The 23,320-nt window shown below is 40.9% G+C and overlaps 1 protein-coding gene across 3 annotated transcripts; it reads left to right on the top strand.

Moving 5' to 3' along the window:
* Nucleotides 1-4,412: 4,412 nt before the first annotated feature.
* LOC131014414 (probable pectinesterase/pectinesterase inhibitor 59) lies at nucleotides 4,413-10,629 on the top strand. 3 transcript variants are annotated; one of them, XM_057942379.1, is made up of 3 exons: nucleotides 4,413-4,608; nucleotides 8,761-9,552; nucleotides 9,820-10,629. In XM_057942379.1, exons 2-3 carry the CDS (start codon nucleotides 8,784-8,786, stop codon nucleotides 10,512-10,514), a joined length of 1,464 nt encoding a protein of 487 aa, XP_057798362.1. In that variant the 5' UTR covers nucleotides 4,413-4,608; nucleotides 8,761-8,783; the 3' UTR covers nucleotides 10,515-10,629. The 3 variants fall into 3 exon arrangements, with proteins under 3 accessions (XP_057798362.1, XP_057798361.1, XP_057798360.1); XM_057942378.1 differs by lacking the exon at nucleotides 4,413-4,608 and adding an exon at nucleotides 6,973-7,340; XM_057942377.1 differs by lacking the exon at nucleotides 4,413-4,608 and having other exon boundaries at nucleotides 8,614-9,552.
* Nucleotides 10,630-23,320: the final 12,691 nt, after the last annotated feature.

The raw sequence follows: 23,320 nt of genomic DNA, 5'->3' as shown, positions 1-23,320 counted from the left end.
TGGTGATCACTCAGATATGATCGATTGATCAAGGATTTGGCGAGAATTAAACCTCGAAACAATTGTAACACCTATGGTGAGAGGCTAATTAATTTCTAAGTGATTAACACCATTAGTGGATACATAAATGAGCAGGGACCAACAAAGGCAAAGAAATCAAAATAATGAGCAGTCATGCACTTATCCATGAAAATGGGTGATTTTGTAAAATGCCAGTTTCTTATCGAAATAATTATATATAGAAATTATTTATCTTCTTTTGGTGAATAAAAAATTAATTTAATTTAAAACTACATGACAATAAACTCAAATATGAAATTTTTAGTTTACGCTACACATGCACACAACGCAACACATTTAAGTATATAAAAATGTCTCCCCTCAATAAAAAAAAAGTATATAAAAAGATCACAATATCTTTCATGGGCCACAAGTTTTTCTCTTGTTCGGTTGTTGTAATTAATAAACTTATTTTAAATAACTTTCTTAAACTTAATCTATACTAATATAAAAGTATCTTAGATATAAAATATAAATTGCATGCATGGATATTAAATCCGTGTTACACATTTAATTTTAAGAATAATTGTATAAATTATATACTCCCTATGCCCTATAACAAGTGTCATAGCCTAATTCTAAAAAAAAGTAAGTGGGCTCCACCACCTTTTACCCTCTTAACTTTAATCATCTTCACTTTAATTCTATTATCCTATTATCCTCACGTAATAAAAGTAATAAAAGTAGGCTCCACCATTATTCATCACATTTTTTTACTCTTTAATCATACTCTTTACTCTTTACTCTCCCCCGTTGAAGTATTATATATTTAAAAGAATATATTAATTTATTAAATATTAAATTATTATATTAATTAATTACATTCCCTTATCTAAAATCTATTGGACCTAAAGATACTAATTTAGAGACATTAAAATATCCAACGGGGGAGCCAGGGATAGTGGGTCACTAGGCCCCGCCTCCCACGAGATTTTGTAATTTTCATAGGGATATTATAATAATTGAACATATATATTAATTAAAAGTAAAAAAGCATAATTTTTGTACTAATTGAAATGGGAAAGTATTTCAACTCAATCCCTAGCCTTTAAAATATCTCAATCGTTGTGAGGCGTGGGCTTCTCATCTCCGGCGTAATGAGCGCTACCTCAAATCTCACCTCCAGAATCAGATTACCTCTCTTCAAGGCAACGTGAATCCATCCGCTGTGGAGAAGCTTAAAAAAGCTCGCAAAGATTTTGCTGATCTTCTCCTCCGGGAAGAAGTCTTTTGGAAACAGAGAGCTAAGCAACATTGGCTCAAGGATGGAGACCAAAACACCAAGTTTTTCCACGCCATGGCCTCTGCCCGGCGAAAGTCGAACTCCATTATTCGGCTCCAGAAAGACGACGGCAGCTGGGCCACGTCCAATGACGAGATTCAGTTGGTTGCACAGCTTTATTATGAGAAGCTCTTTGATGATTCGAATGCCCACACGAACTTCCACCAAGCACTCGATCGTATGCAACCCTGTGTCGACCAAAGTATGAATGCGAGGCTCATTCAACCTTTCCATTCGGACGAGTTCAAGCACGCTGTGACACAAATGCATCCCGACAAGTCCCCTGGCCCTGACGGTTTCAACCCAAAATTTTATCAAAAATTTTGGGGTGTTGTTGGCTCGGACATCACACGAACTTGCATCCAATGGCTTGAGAATGGCGCCTTCCCGCCTGAAGTTAATCACACGTTGATATCCCTTATACCCAAGGTGGCTTCGCCGTCCAACATGAAGGAGCTCCGTCCTATCGCTCTTTGCAACGTTCTCTACAAGATCATGGCTAAGGTACTTTGTAATCGGCTCAAGAGTGCCTTGCCCCACCTTATTGATCGAGCTCAGTCCGCTTTCGTGGAAGGACGTCTTATTCAAGACAATATTCTTATCGCGTTTGAGGCGATTCATTCTATGAAGAAGAAAACAAGGGGCAAACACGGATTTCTTGCGCTCAAGATTGACATAAGCAAGGCTTATGATAGGGTGGATTGGAGCTATTTGGATGCGGTTCTTCGACGCCTTGGGTTCTGTGATAAATGGCGCGAGTGGATGAATTTCTGTGTCCGCTCTGTAAAGTATGAAGTGCTTGTTAATGGTGTAACAGTGGGACCCATTCAACCGGGGAGAGGGCTTCGTCAAGGCGACCCTCTCTCCCCTTATCTTTTCATCCTCTGTGCAGAAGGCCTTTCCGCTATGATACGGCACGAAACTGACAGAGGCAACCTCCATGGTATTCAGCTTGGGCGGGGTGGGCCCGCCATCTCTCACCTCATGTTCGCCGACGACTGCATTTTTTTCTGTCGAGCCTCTGCCAATGAATGCAATGTTCTCAAGAGAGTGTTGGGAGATTATGAGGCTGCGTCAGGTCAGGCGATAAACTTCCAAAAATCTGGCATCTTCTTCAGTAACAATGTCAACGACGGCAACAAGCAAGTAAGCTCTTCTATCTTAGGCGTCAACACTCCCTTGAATACTGGACGTTATTTGGGGCTACCCTCACTTATTGGTCGAAAGAAACGAGAGATCTTTCAATATCTTAGGGAAAGGATGTGGGATCGGATCCAGGGGTGGAACGGCAAAAAACTCTCGAAGGCCGGAAAAGAAATTCTTATTAAGGGCGTGGCTCAGGCTATACCCAATTTTTGTATGGCTATCTTCGCCCTCCCCACGGGTTTGACGGACGACATGGAAAGGCTGATGAACTCCTTCTGGTGGAATTACAAAGGTGGCAATGGCAGGGGGATTAATTGGATGAAGTGGGAGAGACTCTGCGTGGATAAAAAACTCGGAGGGATGGGCTTTCGGAGTCTCCAACTCCTAAATATGGCCATGCTTGGCAAAACGGGATGGCGTCTTATCAGCGAACCTGATGCACTTGTTTGTAGGGTCTTGAAAGCAAAGTATTTCCCAACTTGTGAGTTTCTTGATGCAAAAATCGGCCACAGCCCAAGCTATGCGTGGCGGAGCATCTGCTCGGCACAGGACTTGATTCAGAAAGGTGTCAGATGGCGTGTTGGTGACGGTACTAGGATCCGGGTCTTCGAGGATCCTTGGCTTCGACGAGCCGACAATTTCAGAACTACTACCTCCTGCCCACCGGACTTAACTGGTCTTAGAGTCCATGATCTGCTGCTCCCAGAGGCTCGGATCTGGGATGTGGATCTCCTGCGGAACATCGTCATTGAAGCAGATTTCAACGACATCATTAGCATCCCGCTACTTCCTCATGCTAGCCCCGATACACTGATCTGGCATTCTTCATATAATGGTTGTTATTCGGTTAAATCAGCCTATAGGTTGGCTAGCTCGCTCACCCTTGATGAGACCTTTAGTGTTGAAGGGCGCTGGTGCAATTTATGGAAGATCGATGTTCCTCCCAAGGTCCGAAACTTCCTATGGCGCGCTGCACGTAACAATCTCCTGACCAAGGAGAATCTATTAGCGCGCGGCATTACTGTTGGCGGGGCGTGCGCCATCTGCAACGGTGGTTATGAGAACCTGTGGCACACCTTCCTCTTTTGCCCTTTCGCTGAGGAATGTTGGCGCATCAGCGAGCTTTACCCGGTCATCAATGGCATCACCACCAGTTGTGAGTCTTTCTCTCAAGCTCTTTTCCGGATTGTGGACGACAAGAACGAGGAAAGAAAGGCCAAGGTCTGCATGATTTTGTGGCAGATTTGGAAAGATAGAAATAATGTAGTGTGGAAAGAGACTTTCCCGAATCCGTGTCGTTCGGTGGAGTCAGCTGCTATCTGTAGGAGTGATTGGCAGCTCGCTAGGAGCTCTCGCCCAGAGCCGGCAGCCCCCTCTACCTCGCCAGCCATATGTCGGGGCTGGCACCCGCTTCCGGTGGGTGATGTTCTTTGTAACGTGGATGCGGCTTTCTTCAATGATGATGAGGCCATGGGATTGGGCATTGTGTTCCGTCAGCATGATGGGAGTTTTATGGTTGGGAAATCTTTGAAAATACCTGGGCTGCGTTGTGTGGAAGAAGGAGAACTCATGGGTATTAAAGAGGCACTCTCATGGATCAAAGATATGAGTTTTTTGCGGGGTGTGGTGGAAACTGACTGCAAGCGGGCTAGAGATGCGATTTGTTCAGGGGAAAGCAATTTGTTGGAGATGGGTGCTATTGCTAGCTTTTGCCGAAGTGAACTTTCGACTCTCCCGGGCTTCCACATCCGTCATATCAAACGGGATCAAAATGTTATAGCGCATAGTTTTGCGAGAGCTGCGAGAGATTTTTCTACGCATCATGTTTGGAATGAACCCCCGTCCTTTGTGGAGGGTCATCTCCATTTACCATGTTCTTGCGTTCAATAATATATCTCCTCGTTCCTTCAAAAAAAAAAATATCTCAATCGTTCGGCACGACACTTTGTCTTCCCGACTAGTTTTGTGGCGCTGTTGACAGGCTTCACTGCTTGCATCGCTAATATATATTCATTATCTCTATTGCTGTCGACATTGACCAGCTTCCTGCAAGGTAGCTTGGCAATCTGTCTTTTTACCGCCGTTCGACGTCGCTGCGTTGTTCACTGGCTTCCTGCAAGGTAGCTCGCTCGTTTTTTTTTTTTTTTTTTGCCTATTTTTCAACATACATATAGCACGCTATACAATGAAGAATGCCGACATAAATATTTTTTTGGCATGAAATGCCTATTCACTTCATGTGTAACATTCGATTCGAGCTTGCAGAAGAATTATAGTAATATTTTTTAATTTCTGTAATTCACTTTTTTTTTCTAGATTCATCTATATGTACATGTACTACTATTAAACATTAAAATAAAATATAATTAGAACTTGGACATCAATGAACATCATCAAGAATATTTTTCTCAATCGCATGGGGCGACAATTTTTTGAATGATTGCTTAGTACTTTACATAAAAAAAAAATATTTTGTAAATGTAACTAATGAAACTATTATGGAGATGTTTCAAAACATGAAAAATAGGAGAAAAATGTTGTGATTTCCGTAGCAATCATTTTTATTTTTCTTTTTTTGACTTGTTATGTAATTTAAATAACATCATTATTATTTATTTTTTATTTAATTATTAATTTTATCGAAAAAAAAATTGGCATCTTTGAATCTAAAGTTTGGCTCCGCTCTTGAATATATCGATAAATTAATTTTTTTAATTTATAGAGTGTTTTAGAAATTATAATTTTAAATAAAGTTATAATGTGTATAAACAAATGAGAGATAATATTTTTGAATTAAAAAAAATACTTATATCTATCAATTCATTGTGGTTGATATTAATGTAGATCGTAATGATGATTAGACCACAATGAATTTAGATTTAGTTAGCTCTAGACTCTAACCTAATTATTTTCCTTATTAAAATATAATTTAATTGGAAACACCAAATTTAAATTTAATGTTTTAATAGCATTAAGATGAAGGAACCCAATTTAAACAAGAGTCCCATTTTAAGATAGTCATTTGAACAGTAAAACACAATATTTGTCCACCCATCTAAAAAACACAAATTTTGGCCATTTTTTACGCTTTAAGAATGTTTTGTCCTTAAATAGCGCGGATCGGATTCAGATTTGCGGGCAGGTTAGGTACACTTGGCACTAATAGTGCCAAAAGTACCCATAGGAAAAAAAAAACACTAAAGTAAATTGACACTTTTGGCACAAATGACAATATTATATAGTACCAACAATTTTGTTTTTTTAAACCAAGTAAATTGGTACTTTTTGCACAAATGGTAATATTAGTGCTAAAAGTATCATTCGATGATTAAACCATAAATGGAGAATGTAAACCCTAAATGAGAAATCTAAACCCTGAATGGAGAATCTAAATCCTACGGGGAAATGTTTAAAATGACCATATAACTGCACTCATCTATATAAGACACGACAGTGCATCAACACAAATATATGACACTATTGACACTAACATATTAGGCGTGGCCAGAGGAGAGCAGTGGGGTCACTGGACCCACCTGGGATTTTATAAAATTTCTAAGGGTATTTTTGTCATTTCACATATATATTAATTAAAAATAGAAAAATATAGTTTATGTATTTAATGGGAAATAATATAATACTCAATCCCTAGCTTTTGAAAATTTTCTCATTCTTGTTTCTTCCCTCTCTCAATAGTTTGTGGTGTTAATTTACCCATTTTCAGTGTTAGTACTATATTTTTTATTTTTATTTTTCAATGCTATCATGACAAATATTTTAAAGTTCTATTTCTCTGTCTATTTTAAATTTTTTTTAGATTGACTGAAAAATATATTTATTATTAACAGAAAGTAGTAAAAAATGGAACGATATTATGATCACATACTTTTTTTTGTGGATGATTCGTCTTCAGCGATTAATAGTTCTACTACACGTACATGTTGAACCTGAAGCATCACCAAGATTGCTTAGTACCATACATCAAAAAGAATGTTATTATGGAAAAGTTTCAAAACATGAAAAATAGGAGATAAATGTCATGTTTATTTTATTTTTTTTGACTTGTTATGTAATTTAAATGACATTATAATTATGTTAATGGTTATTAGTTATTTTTTATTTTATCTTTTATTTAATTATTAATTTTATCGAAGAAAAAAAAATTGGACCCCCTTGTATCGAAAGTCTGGCTCTGCCCCCGAGCACTAATATGGTCACTAGTACCATTCGTGCATGACACTATTGGCACTAATAGTATCAAATGTATCAATTTACTTGATTTTTTTTCATGTTGGTACTTTTGGCATCAATAGTACTAAGTGTACCTAATCCACACACAAATTCAAATTCGATCTGTTCTAATTAAGAATAAATAGTTCTAAAACGTAAAAAATGATCAAATTTTATATTTTTTAAATTAATGATCAAAATTTATATGGATATATCATTTCTTTATACAAATTACCAAAGAAATGCAACTAATAACTAAACCAATTGCTGCCTAGTCCGCCACCAAACTCCTGTGCACGTCCCAGCCGCCAATATGATTGATTGCCAAATTAATCAAGGTAAAAGTTAATTCCCCCCCTTAATCTAATACTTATACTAAGCCGCCAATATCCTTGCCGTCAAACTAAGTTCATGGGCAAGCAAGGTTTCTTCTTTCACTTGGAGGGCTCTTCAAGATAAAATTACGACAAGATCCAACCCGTTGATGAAAAGAAGAGTCGCTCTTCAAAACGACGATTACAGCTGCCCCTTTTGGCATTCTCTTGAAGAAAGCTCCGATCACGTTCTTATCTCTTGTCAGTTTGCCGATTCAATTTGAAAGAGATTATGTTGCTGGCTCAAGGTTCCATTTCTCTCTTCAATGTCTCTTTTGAATCATTTTTATGAGTTCGTCAACTTAGGAAAGAATAAGGACGCAAAGATGATGTTCAATGTCATTTTGGCGATGCGCTTGTTGGAAGATCTGGAAAGAAATGAACGATAAGATTATTAATGAAGGGTGTCCGGATATTGATAGGATTGTTGATGGCATTATTATTTGTATCTGGAGGTGGTTCAGGGCGAACTCTGATCCTTTCGATTTTTGTGTTTCTTCTTATTGTTGGTTCTCCGACCTCATTGGATGCTTCCCATCTAGGATTTGCTAGATGTTTTCTTTGGTTGGTGTGTGTGGACACCCCTCTTTATATTTCTTGTTCTTGAATACTTCTTGTACTCATGTTGTTTTGAATAAATTTTATTTGACTTTTAAAAAAAAAACAAAAACTAAGTTCATGGGCCAAGAATTAAAGTTAATTAAACTCCAAGCCCATTAAATATATCGCCACGTTTTATCGTCATTTGGGCTCTTCATAAATTTATACCAAAAAATTCTTCTTCTTCTAATTCATTCTTCTCGACTCCAATATCAATCTCTTTAATTTCTATATCAAAAATCCCTTACTTATATACATTAAATTCTATTAAAACATAAATAACACAAGAATATAAACAACTAAATCACACGCATCACATCCGTACAATTTTTAAAAATCCACATCAAACTCTTCATATGTAAAGTAGCTTTAGAAGGTGCAATATAAGTTTGCGTGAACTACATCACATATTCACATGAGAACCTCAATAAGCAATAGCGCCTGTGGGGAATAATCTGAATTTTCAAAAGAAAATTAATAGTGTTGGTTAAATATTAATGTTGGTGGACTCAAAAACAAGAAATACGAAGTAGGAAAAATAACTTGTAAATTCGTCATAGATTCCGTGAGATAAACTCATGATATATACGGCTGACTTGCTCAGTTGCCAAAATAAACGCCTGCATTCAGACATCTGAGTGTATACGGTAGAATATTGGTGCCATGCTTGAATATTACTTCATATCCTCTCTAATAATTAACTCATTTACTACTTCCATTCGTGTTGCTTCACCTCCAAAATTAAAACCGCACGGTTTATGCTCTCACACTTCAATTTCAAATTCCATGTATTCAACCTTCCAAAATCTCTGCTGACGGCCGGCTTGAGTGTAACAGCCGTGATCCATGAAACAAGGATATCCCTTTATTTTAAAGATATATCATATATGTATCTCATTTATTTAAGTGCTCAAAACTCTCCTTTTTCCCCATCATTTCAAACCAAATTCATAAATTTCCAAATAAAAATATCAAAAACTCCCCAGCTAACGATGGCTACTACAATCCGAAAAGTCTCCATCATACTATCAATATTCTTCATTTATCTCACACCTTGGCATGCAGCAGCAGCACAAGACGAGGCCAAGAACATGGAATGGTGGTGCAGCACCACCTCCCACCCGCAGCCCTGCAACCACCACATGAAGCAATTCCACCCGAAATCCCACCAAGATTTCCGAACCATGAGCGTCGCGGCCGCCATGGAGAGGGCCAAAACCCTAGCCAGAGAGCTCAGCGGTAGCACGAGCAAGAAGATGGTTCAGCGAGAGTGCGAAGACCTCATAGACGGCACTATTCTCCATCTAAACGCTACTCTGCAAAGCATGATGAGCAGTTCCACCCGAGCAAACGCAAACGCAGCTTCCGACGAGCAGACGTGGCTGAGCGCGGCGCTGACGAACATCGAGACCTGCATTGCGGGATCTCACGAGCTCAGCCTGCCCGAGTTCAGCTCGCCGATTCTGAAGGGAAACGTCTCCGAGATGATAAGGAATTGCCTGGCAGTGAACGCGGGCCTTTTGGGAAACTCCGCGGCCGATGATCCGGGGTGGGTTACTGATGGTGATCGGAAACTGCTGCAGGATTACGTTTGGGCGGCGAGGGCCAACGTGACTGTGTCCAAGGACGGGTCGGGTCAGTTCAGGTCCATTCAGGAGGCGATAAACTACGCTACAGCTAACCGGCTGGGGAAGAAGCGGGTCATCGTGTATGTCAAGAGAGGAGTGTATGAGGAGAACATTCTCATCAACAGGACCATGAATAAGGTGATGTTGGTCGGAGATGGAGTCAGGAACACCATCATCACCGGCAATCGGAGCTCCTCCGCCGGCTTCACCACATACAGCACCGCCACATTTGGTACCTAACTCTTTAAACCATTTGCTAATTAACCTCAGATTATTCCCACTTTATACGAATCCTATTACAATTCCATTAGTAATATTTTTTGTATTCTTACTTAATAACTGATCAATATTAAAAGATGAGAGTAATGCAGGTTATTTATTTAAATTTAATTACTCAATGGTTTTTAGGTTGAATATATTGCTACAAATTAAAAATGACAATTTGTAGCACTAAAATAGTTCAAATAATTAAACCGTATATATTTATATATATACGCAGGAGTGGACGGCAATGGATTCATAGCGCGTGGCATCACCTTCCGCAACACGGCGGGGGCAGAGAGCGGGCAGGCAGTGGCCCTCCGGTCAGCCTCCGACCTGTCCGTGTTCTACGGGTGCAGCTTCGAAGGGTACCAAGACACGCTCTTCACTCAAGCCCAGCGCCAGCTCTACAAATCCTGCTACATATACGGCACCGTGGACATCATCTTCGGCAACGCCGCCGTCGTGCTCCAGAACTGCGTCATCTACGCCCGGAAGCCTCTGGTCGGGCAGGCCAACGTCATCACAGCTCAGGGCAGGGGCGACCCGTATCAGAACACGGGTATCTCCATCCACAACTGCCGGATCCTTGCTGCGCCCGACCTCAAACCGGTGGTGGATTCGTTCAGAACGTATTTGGGGCGGCCGTGGCAGGAGTACTCGAGGACCGTGGTCATGAAGAGTTATCTGGACGGTTTGGTCGACCCGGAAGGGTGGTCCAAGTGGGGTGATTCCGACTTCGCCTTGGACACTTTGTATTACGGGGAGTATCAGAATTTCGGACCGGCGGCTTCCATGGAGAACCGGGTTAATTGGACGGGTTACCACAATATAACCACCCCGGCCGAGGCGGCCCAGTTCACCGTCGCCAACCTTATATTTGGTCGCCAATGGCTGCCCACCACCGGTGTTCCATTTACTGTCGGCTTGTGAACCTAATTAATTAATTAAATCATATACGTGGTGCTGTGTCATTCTTTTATTTCATTCATTTATTGTTTGTATATGTAAATTCTTATCGAATCCATGCTCTCATTGTTTTTCAATACCCCATGCTGTGTTTCATTCATACTCTATTATCTTTCCACAATCTCTTTGTCAAGACAAAATCCAAAATTTGACTACTCTTAGTCTATTTGCAAATTTGTCTAAATGCACTTATTATTTTTATACTCCGTTCAAGAATACCGAAAGGTTGTATTCAATTAAGAATTTAAAAGTTTTTTTGTATTTAAAAATTTATAGATATTCAATTTAAATTTTAAAATATTATTAAAAATTTGTTGATATTCAATTATGACTCTTAAATATCCATCGAAATTTGATGATACTAAAAATTTGTAGAATTCTTATATGTCATGGACTTTATAGGATTTTTAATGCTCTAATATAAATACAAAACTCCTCCAGAAATTCCATCTTTGCATAAGAGATTTTGACATACTATGCCTCTCTCCACCCAAAGATGAAACATCAATAAAAAAGGAAGACGAACGGAACGGATCTAAACAAGGGTGAGAAGACACATAAGGTCACAGTCCATGAAATTTGACAGAATTCACATATAAACTACTATAAAAAGTCTATCAAAATTTTTTAAATTCTGAATTGAATACATCTCTAAATCATAATGTTAAATTGGCAACCAAACTGGGAAGATTTTCCTTCCAATATTATACTCCTACTTTCCATTCTTTTCATTAATTAAACTCTGTAGAAATGAACTTTTCTCCTATATTCCCTCACACTGTTAGTAATTAATGCCGTGAAATTTAAATCACAAGATTGTGATATATCGCTCATTTAGAGTGCAATAGAAAATAAAACGCAAAAACCTGACATAACACTGTTGGGTATCTTCGCCTTGCCGGGATTACTCCTCTTGTTTCCCGAACCACCGGTCCGTCTCACTTCGTGCTCAGGCACTTCTTCTTCTTCTTCTTCTTCTTCTTCTCCTTCACAGCTTCTCCTTCACAGCTTCTCCTTCCTTCCTCTTCTCTGCACAGGGTAGACAAGAAAGGAGAAAACAATACAAGGAAAGAAAAGAGAAGAAAAAAGGAGTTTAGGGTTTCAGCCGAGGGAAAAGGTGTCCTCGGGACACAGGGGCTCAGATTTTCCCCCTTAAACTCAGCAACCCTTCCGGCAGCTGAATGATCAAAGGCAAGGTATGGATGACGGAGCAGCTTCTCAGATCTCAACAGAGCCACCAACAACAGGAGCCAAGGTCAGAACTCCGGCGGCTCAGATCTTCTCAGGTAACCACCAAACAGGGCTCCGATGATCTGGAAAGCCCGGTGATACCACCACCCACGCAGGGAATCCCGTATTTTCAAGGAGTTTAACCACAAAGGAATAGCAGAGCCTTTCAGTCCTTGACCATACGTACTCCCGGCATGGGAGAGCATCAGAGATATAAAGGAAGGCAGCAGCAACGGTAGGGTGGCGTGCCATTGAAGGCGGTGGAAAAACCAAGGCAGGAGGGCGGTGGGAAAGTGGAGAGAACGAAGAGTCAGAGAGAGAGTGGAGAGATTTAGGGTTAGAGAAGGAGCGGCGCAGATGAGAAATGAGAGAGAGAATGGGGACGCGGAGGGGTATATCTGAGTGAGGAGTGGGCTAGGGTTTGGGGATGGGCTTAGATAGGTGAGTGGGCTCGGTTCTGGGCCCTGAAGTTGGCCCAGACCCAAAAAGAAAAAGAAAGGGAGAAGTGAATGAGAAATGGGCCTACCTCACATATCCACCTTTGGCACATTGATCATTCTGTCACCAGGGAAGGGCCATCAATTGAGTTGGAGTTATCATCACAGCCCTAATTTTTACCCTTATCTGCCACAAAGTCAAGACAAGAGAGGGTGAGAAAAATATTAAGCATATTTGTCTCAATCTCAAACCACAGAGACCAACCCAGGGTAATCACCAATTCTCAAACTAAAAGAGGTCATCATCGAAGTCTTAACAGACTCAGCAGAGCACACATACACAACACACAAACAGAAAGACAAGACACAATACAACAGAACAAAGCAGGATTCTAACATACAGAGTAAAAGAAAACAAGCAGAGTAAGCAAACATAGATCAGAGCAGACCAACAGACTCAACTCATGCAGCAAACAACAAAAGAAAAGAACAGAAAACAAGCAGCCACAAAGGCTGAACTTGACACAAAACACAGAGGGATCAACCAGGCCCAATGTTCAAGGTCCTTTTGCAGGATTCCAGCTTTGCAACTGGTAGGCACTTAGTGCCCATATCTGCAGGATTGAACTCAGAGGGAATCTTGTTTAGAATAACATCACCTCTTTCTACAACATCTCTGATGAAATGATACTTGACATCAATATGTTTGGTTCTATCATGGAACACTGGATTTTTGCATAGTTGTATAGCAGACTGACTATCAGAAAAAAGCACAGGTTTATCATCAACAAAGTTAATATCAGAAAGCACACCATTTAACCAAATTGCTTCTTTCATAGCTTCAGTAGCAGCTATATATTCAGATTCAGTAGTAGATAAGGCCACAATGCCTTATAACTGAGACTTCCAACTAATGCAGGCATCACACAATGTAAACACATAAGAAGTGGAGGACTTCCTACTATCTCTGTCATTAGCATAATTAGAATCCACATAACCCACACATTTCACACCATTTTTAGACTTAGAGAAAAGCAGACCATGTTTCATAGAAGATTTCAGATATCTAAATAGCCATTTCATGGCTTCCCAGTGGGGAAGGCCAGGATTTGACATGTACCTGCTCAAACAAGAAACAGCATAAGCAATATCAGGCCTAGTGCTAATCATCAAGTACATAACAGAGCCTATAGCATTAGCATAAGGTATGTTTCTCATTTCTTCAAGATCAGTGTCAGAGGTGGGACATTGCTTCTTACTCAGTTCAAAATGGGATCCAAGAGGCACACTGACAGGGTTACAATCAAACATGTTGAACTTATGCAAGACTTGATTCACATATTCAGATTGATGCAGCAAAAGGGTGCAATTTTCCCTATCTCTTTCTATGCTCATGCCTAGAATCTTCTTGGCATCACCTAAATATTTCATGTCAAACATTTCACAAAGGCACTTTTGAACATGCTGTATAGTTTTCAAGCAAGGACCAAGGATAAGCATATCATCAACATATAGAAGCAAGAATACAGGAGACTTACCACTCAAGTGATACAAACAATGATCAAAACTGCTCCTAACAAAATTCAAGCTTTTCATGCATTGATCAAATTTTAAGTTCCATTGCCTAGGTGACTGCTTTAGACCATATAAAGACTTTTTGAGTAGGCAAACATGATCAGGAAAGTTTTTGTCAACAAAACCCTCTGGCTGCTTCATATATATATCATTTTCCAGCTCACCATGCAAGAAGGCAGTTGTAACATCCATTTGTTTTAGTTCCCAATTAAAATGAGCACAGAGAGCAAGCATGATGCGCACAGTAGTAAATTTCACAACAGGAGCAAATATTTCATTATAATCAATGCCTTCTTTCTGTGTAAAACCTTTGGCAACAAGCTTAGCCTTATACCTGACATTTTCCACCTCATTTTTAATCTTAAACAACCATTTGCATTCAACAATAGAGCAGTCAGCAGGTTTAGGAACCAAAATCCAGGTATTGTTGTTATGCAGAGAGTTCATTTCAGATTCCATAGCAGTTAACCACTTAGCAGATTCATCAGAGTTAACAGCTTCAGAATAAGAACAAGGTTCAGTCTGATCCACATTGTTAAACACATTAAAGGCATACATGGACATGTTGTAATCATCAAACCTAGCAGGCTGCCTAACATGCCTTCTTTCTCTATCTCTAGTAAGTTGATATTCATTCAAATTATCATTCACAGTCACATCATTTTGAGCAGGCTCTTGCACATCATGTTCATTCACAATAGGTTCAGGAATTGCAGGATCAAGGGGAGGAGTAGGATCAGGATTTGGCTCGGGTTCCACCTCAACAGGAATCACAGGAGTAAACATAAACTCATATTTAGCAGCATCATAAGCATTCAGGTTCTCCACCTCACTTGGAGCAACAGAATGTGAGGAATTCAGCAAACATGGAAAACTCAGTTCATTAAAAGAGACATCTCTGCTAATGCAAGTTTTAAACCCAGGCACAGACTTATCCCATAATCTATATCCCTTAACTCCTTCAGGGTAACCTAGGAAGATACACTTCTTAGCCCTAGGCTCAAGTTTATCAATATTCTGATGCACATAAGCAGCACAGCCAAAGACTCTCAGATTATTCAAGCATACAGGCTTATTCCAGAATACAGACTCAGGTATTTTACCAAGTAAAGGCACAGAAGGAGATCTGTTAATCAAGTAGACAGCAGTCATAAGAGCTTCACCCCAAAAATGTTTTGAAAGACCAGATGCAACAAGGAGGCTCCTAACTCTCTCAAGGAGAGTTCTATTCATTCTCTCAACCACTCCATTTTGTTGTGGAGTGTATGGAACTGACTTATGCCTAATGATGCCTGACTCAGAACACCATTTATCCATGGAATGATTACAAAACTCAAGACCATTGTCAGTTCTAATGCATTTGATGCTTTTTCTGGTTTGGTTTTGAATTTGAACAGCCCACTTAGACAATTTATCAAACACATCAGATTTGTTTTTCATAAGAAACACCCAAGTTTTCCTAGAAAAATCATCAATCACAGACAAGAAATACACATTGCCACCATGAGTGGGCACCTTTGCAGGGCCCCAGACATCAGCATGCAGATACTCAAGGATTTCAGTGCTTACATGCTTTCTTGGATAGGGAACAGAAATAGGGAATGCAGACTTGTGATGTTTTCCTAGAATGCAAGGTTCACAAAATGGGATGTCTGATATCTTGTCATTTCCAAAAACACCAGCCTTTTTCAGGATATCCATGCCCTTATTGCTTAAGTGACCTAGTCTAGCATGCCAAAGTGCAGACTTATCATCATGAACCATATTAGCAACTTGTAAAGGCACAGATTCAGCATGCACAACATACAAATTTCCCTTTCTAAGTGCAGAAAAAACATGCTCAGAATCTTTCTTGAATTGAAAACTCAGATGATCAACAGATCCAGTTACCCTATTATCAGCAATTTGAGACACAGATAACAAACTGAACTTCAAGTTGGGAACATATCTGACATTAGTCAAAGTAAGACATTTTCCATTTTCAAATCTCAAACATACATCACCCTTTCCAATAATTTCACAACTCTGACCATCAGCTAAAGCAACATGACCAGACTTGACAGGTTGTAGGTTAAGGAACATATGCTCATGGGGAGTAACATGAAAAGTACAGCCAGAATCAATGAGCCATTCACTGGAACTCATAGTTTTTGAAATTGCATTTGAGTAACTGATAAACTGAAAATCATGGTCATGCATCATGTAAACACAATCTTCCTCAAACACATTATTGGCATTCTGACTAGGCTCTTCAGGGGTGGGTTGCTTTTTCTGCTTAGGGAGTTTACATCTGTTTATGAAATGACCTGGTTTTCCACAGTTCCAGCAGACCTTCCTAGGCTTTTGATCAGAGTTTTGGTTCTAGTTTTGACCTCTATACTCAGAATTCTGATTATAAGGTCTCATATCCTTAGGCCTATCAAGGTTCTGACCCCTATTGAAGTTCTGGGGTTGGTTCTTATTCACATAAAGGATTTCACCATGCAGAGGTTTTGACTTAACCAAATTTAGTTCACTTTCTTTAGACTTAAGACCATTAGTGATCATTTCACAAGTAACTTTTGACCCTCCATACTTCAAAGCAGATTTTACCTCAGCAAAAGGCTCAGGTATAGAGTTTAAAAGAATTTGGGGGGCATACTTCTCAATAGAATCATCTCCAGCAAGCTTTAAATCATGCAGGAGTTTATTGAAATTTTCCATGTTGGTGTCTACATCCTTAGAAGGATCCATTTGAAAAGACATGAATTGGTTTTGCAAAGACCATGTTGACACTTCAGAGGGAGCAGCATATAAAGCATTTAAATCATCCCACAGATCTTTTGCATGCACAAGCATGATGAGACACTTTTCTGACCACAGAACTGCACAAGTTTAACAAAATAGTGGCCCTAGCACTATCATTCATTTCTTGTAATTTAACATCAGTAACAGCCTCATCAATTTTTGTGGTTATGGCCTTTTTTACCTTTTCTTTAACCAGAATGCACTCAATTTTGATTTTCCAATCCTGAAAATCGTCCCTGCCATTAAATGGCACTACATGCATGTTGTTCATGTTGATGCAGATGAAAGCAAGGAAGATCACACAAGCACAGAGCAAGAGACACCACAGCAAAGGCCACCAGGACCTTAAAGAGGAATCAAATGGAGTTCTGGAGCAGGAAAGAGCCCAGATCTCAGCACAGATTGATCTGTGGAGCAAGGATTCACACTGGTCCCTCCAAAAGTTCCAACAGGACTTAACAGAGTCCAGAAACTCTCAATCCAAGGGAGTTTTTCCAGGGCAAACAGAAGCACCAGAGAAAGCAAAACAACAGCAAATACAGCAAGTAAACAGAAACACACACAGCCAATCTAGATAGCCCCCTTTCTCCCTTGATTTCCAGGGTACTCGCACGAGGAGACTCCTTTAAAGGAGAATCCAGACGAACTGGACCAAATGCAAGGGAGAACCTCACTTGGCTTTGGATGCCAGGGGTTTATCGAGACAGTGGCAACAAGCGGAAGCAAACAAGAGAGCAGGATCGCAAGATACCAAAATCAAGCAAAAACATGCAAAGAAAAGAAAAACAGCAGGCAACACCAATCCTAATGTCTAGGGGTTTCAGGGTGTAAGCCAATTTACCAGAGCCGAGCTCTTCAGGAGGAAGAGACGGACTTACCACTTTCCTTGCTCGTCGGGAGCGAGTCGGCGCAGCCAAAGGGCGGCGGGGTGAGAGGGATGTGTTCGGGGGGAGCCCCGGCAAGGTCCCCGTGGCTCTGATACCACTGTTGGGTATTTTCGCCTTGCCGGGATTACTCCTCTTGTTTCCCGAACCACCGGTCCGTCTCACTTCGTGCTCAGGCACTTCTTCTTCTTCTTCTTCTTCTTCTCCTTCACAGCTTCTCCTTCACAGCTTCTCCTTCACAGCTTCTCCTTCCTTCCTCTTCTCTGCACAGGGTAGACAAGAAAGGAGAAAACAATACAAGGAAAGAAAAGAGAAGAAAAAAGGAGTTTAGGGTTTCAGCCGAGGGAAAAGGTGTCCTCGGGACACAGGGGCTCAGATTTTCCCCCTTAAACTCAGCAACCCTTCCGGCAGCTGAATGATCAAAGGCAAGGTATGGATGACGGAGCAGCTTCTCAGATCTCAACAGAGCCACCAACAGCAGGAGCCAAGGTCAGAACTCCGGCGGCTCAGATCTTCTCAGGTAACCACCAAACAGGGCTCCGATGATCTGGAAAGCCCGGTGATACCACCACCCACGCAGGGAATCCCGTATTTTCAAGGAGTTTAACCACAAAGGAATAGCAGAGCCTTTCAGTCCTTGACCATACGTACTCCCGGCATGGGAGAGCATCAGAGATATAAAGGAAAGCAGCAGCAACGGTAGGGTGGCGTGCCATTGAAGGCGGTGGAAAAACCAAGGCAGGAGGGCGGTGGGAAAGTGGAGAGAACGAAGAGTCAGAGAGAGAGTGGAGAGATTTAGGGTTAGAGAAGGAGCGGCGCGGATGAGAAATGAGAGAGAGAGTGGGGACGCGGAGGGGTATATCTGAGTGAGGAGTGGGCTAGGGTTTGGGGATGGGCTTAGATAGGTGAGTGGGCTCGGTTCTGGGCCCTGAAGTTGGCCCAGACCCAAAAAGAAAAAGAAAGGGAGAAGGGAATGAGAAATGGGCCAACCTCACAAACACAATTACTTCCATAATTGTCATACCTTTCAATTTTCATAAACAGGTCGAGTGTAAAATCTGATGCTTCAACTTTTTCCTCATCTTCTCGGAGTCGTCGCTAAGACGCTTATTCATCATCATCACCTCGTCTCACATCGTTCATATCATCAACCTATAAAGAATAGTAGTAATAGCTTTGAGTTGAGCACTATAAGTATTAACTCAATAATGGAGTCCTTCTGTTATCCAAAGGGATGTTAGCCCCAAAATATATGAACTTTGCTCCAATTCTTGTTTTGCCTCCTAGCTTTCCATAGTTGCGAAAAAATATACCAACTTTGAGATTTGTCTCAAATTGCACTTTTCCATGTCTTGAATATTTAGATTTACCCCCTTTTGAATGAAATTTTGTAGATTCACCCCAGAAACTTTTGTTTGTTGATTAAAGACAATTTATACCTAAAACATGTTTAAGAATTGGGCTTGAATGGTATATCGGCTGGAAACTTTCCTCGTGCCCGATAGATTACCTGGTAATCTGGGTCTGGACTGTGAGACAACGCCACGTACTTTCGAGCAAAAAACAGTTTAAAAGATCCTTGTCGAAAATGGTATCAGAGCGGGTTTTTATAGAGGAATTATATAAATTTTAATTTATTTTATGATTAACCCATATGGGAGGAGACTCCACTGAAAAATATGGATCCGGACGAGTGTCCGAGATGTGTACACTACAGGAACTCTCTCCAAAATTTGGAGATAGAAACCAGTCACCTAATAGGCGATCTCAACTGGAACAATCGAGCCCTCGTAACCAACCTACGACGAGGAGGAGACATCGAGCTTATTCGCGATATTATCGCGAGTATCCAATTCTATCATGAGAATGACCGCAACCAGAATGGCCATTGAATGAAACAGAGACGAGGCCCATTGGTCGCACGATTGATGGAACCAAAAAACAAGGCGGGAGTAGCTTATCCCAGCTACCACAAGATCGAACCAGACTCTTCTGAGAATGTCAATTTTCGGGAGATTCAGAAGACGGTGGAATATTACGGCAACAAGCTGTATGAGCTACCAATGGAGATGAGCAAAATATCACTAAGACAAGAGGAAATACTAACCCTCTTGCGTGATATCCAGAAAAGAATGGAGGAGATCGAAAGGCGAAAACCATGTTCCAGAAGAATTCGGAATCAATGGTTCAAAGACCCAACGAATCAACCTCTATTCGATGCAGCACCCAAGGAGTTGCAGCCGAAGGACATAATCCGAATCATGAAAGGCAAATATCATGAATAGCCTTGACAGAATCGGATTAGAAGATCTACAGGAGTTAGCAGAATCTTTTGCTAACCTCAATATGGTTGATCTAAAGATGAACCAGGGAGATGAGGTGCCCAAAACCGAGCCTCAAGAAGGAGAAACGTCAAAGAAGGGACCAGCTCAAGAAGAAACGAGCCAGTTCCAACGAACCAAACGGCGGAGGCCTCAAATGCAGGATACTCCTGTAGGAAAGGTCACCTTAGAACCAATCCATCCATATGGATTGATTCTCAACCTCGACGAAGCCAATTTCAAAGAATGGGAGGGTCTCATCGATGAATGGGCTTCATCATTAAAAGTCGTGATTGCCACCATAGATTACGGCAAAAAAGAATTTGCCAGAATCTTCGAAGCCAGTTTGGCAGGAATGGCAAAACAATACTGGGATAAAATTGAGGTCTCAGCAAGGGAAGAGATGTTTAGTAGCACGTCACTTTATGAAATCATTGAAGAGACTACTAAACAAATTAAAATCCATTTCTTGGGAATGGGTTTTTTCGAAGGATCTGCAGAGGAGACTCAACAAGAAATCCCCATTGATGTGCAACAATATTGATCTTCCAACAGAGATTGGTGCTGAGTTGCTGTATCAAAAGAGGAGCAGAAAGAAACATAGGTACCAACCCTATGAAACAAAGTCTAGAAGAAGTTCTTGGAAACCAAGAACTATGTGGACCAGACAGAAGGCACGCTCCTACAAAACAGGCCAACGGAGCGGACCATCAAGAAACCGATTCTCAAATCAAAAGAGAATCCCGGCGAGAAAAACTTTCAGGCGTACTCAGGCCAAAGCAAATGAAAGTTTCAAAGATTGCAACTGCTGGTCGTGCGGTGCAAAAGGGCATATTTCAACCAATTGCCCAGACAACGAGAAAAGGAAGATAAAAAGATTCGAATCCACACCGGATATCGAAGATGCTATCTACCACCAGGAATTGATACTTGTATATCAGTTCGAAGATATATCCTCTGATGAGAGTATATATGAGCAAGAAGAGGTCTTTAGTTCTGAAGATTCGGAGATAACCGATGGATCAACCGGAGACGAGTCAGACTAAAGAAGAACACGAGGTCCACCACATCCAGAAGGAGGATCAGAATGGATTCACTAGCCATTTTCTGATTCCACAGGAAGAAGTGGTGAAGAAGCTCGTGAAGAAACTTAATAGGGAAACTGGAGAGGTACAGACATACCAAGGGTTTTCCAATGGAAGATTGAATCGAGTTTTAAATAGCTTGATTCCATCCAAGAGGAAGCATCATGTCTATTTTGGTGTCACAAACCGAGAAATGGCGCTTCCAATGGAGATTACAAGTAATCAGGTGGAGATCCAGCTGGTTCCTGCCGAAGATATTATGCAGGACCTTAAGAAAATGAAGCCAGAAGTCGCAAACACGATGAAATGGATTCATATTGGAGCAGTTCAGTTGGTGATCAAATCGTCCCTTTCCCCAGGGACAGACCAACCAATTGACGTCGCACTTTGCGACAAAAGGATCAGAGATGCTAGAGCTTCAGTTCTTGGAGCATTCTCGGGCAATCTCTATGCCAAGAGGATTATAACCGAATTCTACCCACAGATCGCTTATAATCTACAGGACTCATCCTTCAGCCGAGCCCTGACCCTCTATCAGGACTACAAAAAGAAGGAGTTTATGACGGGAGGAAATAGGCCATACTCGCTGACTTATCAAGTTTCGTATGCCTTATCAAATTCCCATCATACGGAGTTATTTCTGGGAAAAGAATTCATTGAAATTCCAGAAATATTTAAGGAGGTTGCCAAAGCAGTCAATCCAAACCGAGTGGAGATTCCTCAGATCAGAGAAATCGACATCGACATTGGAGACAAGCCGGTGCTTAGCCATACTCAGAGTCTCAGACTAGGAGCACCAAGGCTATCATTCCAAGGAAATAGGCTAACTTCAGGGCCTATAACAAGGAGTTTCTCTCAATCATATGAGAGAAGGGCGATTCAGGAAACACCAGCTCCGGACATGAAAATCAAAATCAAATGTCCCGAAGGATGGAGACAAGTTTCCACAAGATTTGATACAACAAGCAGGGAAAACAAGTTTCCTTGTAGCTCGTTGTATTATTTGGCGAATCCAGGAGACAACCGATACATCGGAACTCTTGAGGTTGGAGGTTTTGAAATCCAAACCGAAGGCCAAGCCGGACAGGAAGCAGATGTCCTGATCTTAGGACGAGATTTCCTTGACAAATATAAACCATGGTCATGGAAATCAGGAGGAATGGAGATCACCATTGGACGCCAAAGAGTGATGATCCAATGACCAGCCCATTCTCGATATACATCTCTGTAGGGATGTTATATGAAAAATACAAAGCAGAATATTTTGCTGCTTATGTGGATTCAGGAGCAGGAATCTGTACAGCAAAACGAGGAGTCTTTCCAGCAGAAGTGGAAGAAGATCTACCTCGAATTGCAGGAAAGGATTTCTCCAAAAAGATTTTGCTTCTATCAAAGGGAGTAAAACAAACGGAAATATTGATCGGCGGAGCAGGACAGACACCTTGGTACAAGGTCAAGACTCCACCAATTTATTTCCATGATACCGGAGCAGATATATTATTCAGAAATAATTTTCTGCAAAACTTCAAGAGGTACATTCAGGACAATGAAGCCAGGAGGCTAGTGTTCACAACCAATTGTGATCACAAAATCATTGTGCAAAGGCTCAATGGAGCCTTTCATCGCTCAATGCCAATCAAATTCCGCAGCAAGCGTGGTGATGATGGCAGACTCCGGAGACCCCAAATGAAGGATCAAAGGAGATTCGGAGAAGTTTTGCTCAAATGCAGAACTGAGGGATTCCCAAATCTCTCTGAGGAAGAAACTCAAATCCTCAAAGTATCCCTGATATCAAACAAAGATATCAAGGAAGAAGACCAGGTATCCATTGCCGACGTCAAAAGAATCATATTGTGGAAAAAGTCCAGGGATTTCCAGAAGATCTTAAAGAAAAGAAGCAGCTCCAAAGCTTTCTTGGAGTGGTTAACTTTGCAGGAATGTTTATCAAAAATCTTGCAGAGCACCGGAAAATCTTCAGTCCTTTACTGAAGAAAGATGTTCCATTCATATGGAAGGAGGAACATCGGGAGGGTATGAAGAAGTTGAAAGAGATTTGTAAAAATCTCTCGAAACTTTCAATACCACAAGACGAGAATGACTTGGTCCTCTACACCGACGCGAGTGATTTCTGGTGGGCAGCAGTGCTTACAAAGATCACCCCTTTTGGAGAAGAACCTTGCAGATACTGTAGCGGTCTTTTCTCCGACGACGAAGCTGTGCGATGGCACATCAACGAGAAGGAATTCTTTGCAGTGCGAAAGGCGTTTAAAAAATGGCCGCTTTTCTTACTTGCTAAAAAATTCGTTTTGAAAGTAGACAACACTAACGTTAAAGCTTTCTTAACCAAAAAGATTGAATCTAAACCTGAAAAGGCTAGATTGCTTAGATGGCAAGCAGAATGCCAATATTATGATTATGATATTGTCATTTTGAAATCTGATCAGAATGTTC

The sequence above is a fragment of the Salvia miltiorrhiza genome, chromosome 3, assembly GCF_028751815.1.
Source record: "Salvia miltiorrhiza cultivar Shanhuang (shh) chromosome 3, IMPLAD_Smil_shh, whole genome shotgun sequence".
Lineage (NCBI taxonomy): Eukaryota > Viridiplantae > Streptophyta > Magnoliopsida > Lamiales > Lamiaceae > Salvia > Salvia miltiorrhiza.
Note: the sequence above shows the minus strand (reverse complement) of the source record. Positions and strands in the feature narration are given on the sequence as shown.

Coding starts and splice junctions, on each gene's coding strand:
- LOC131014414 (XM_057942377.1), top strand. CDS start 8,685: ATGGCTACTACAATCCGAAAAGTCTCCATCATACTATCAATATTCTTC. Junction 9,553..9,819: donor ATACAGCACCGCCACATTTG/GTACCTAACTCT, acceptor ATATATACGCAG/GAGTGGACGGCAATGGATTC.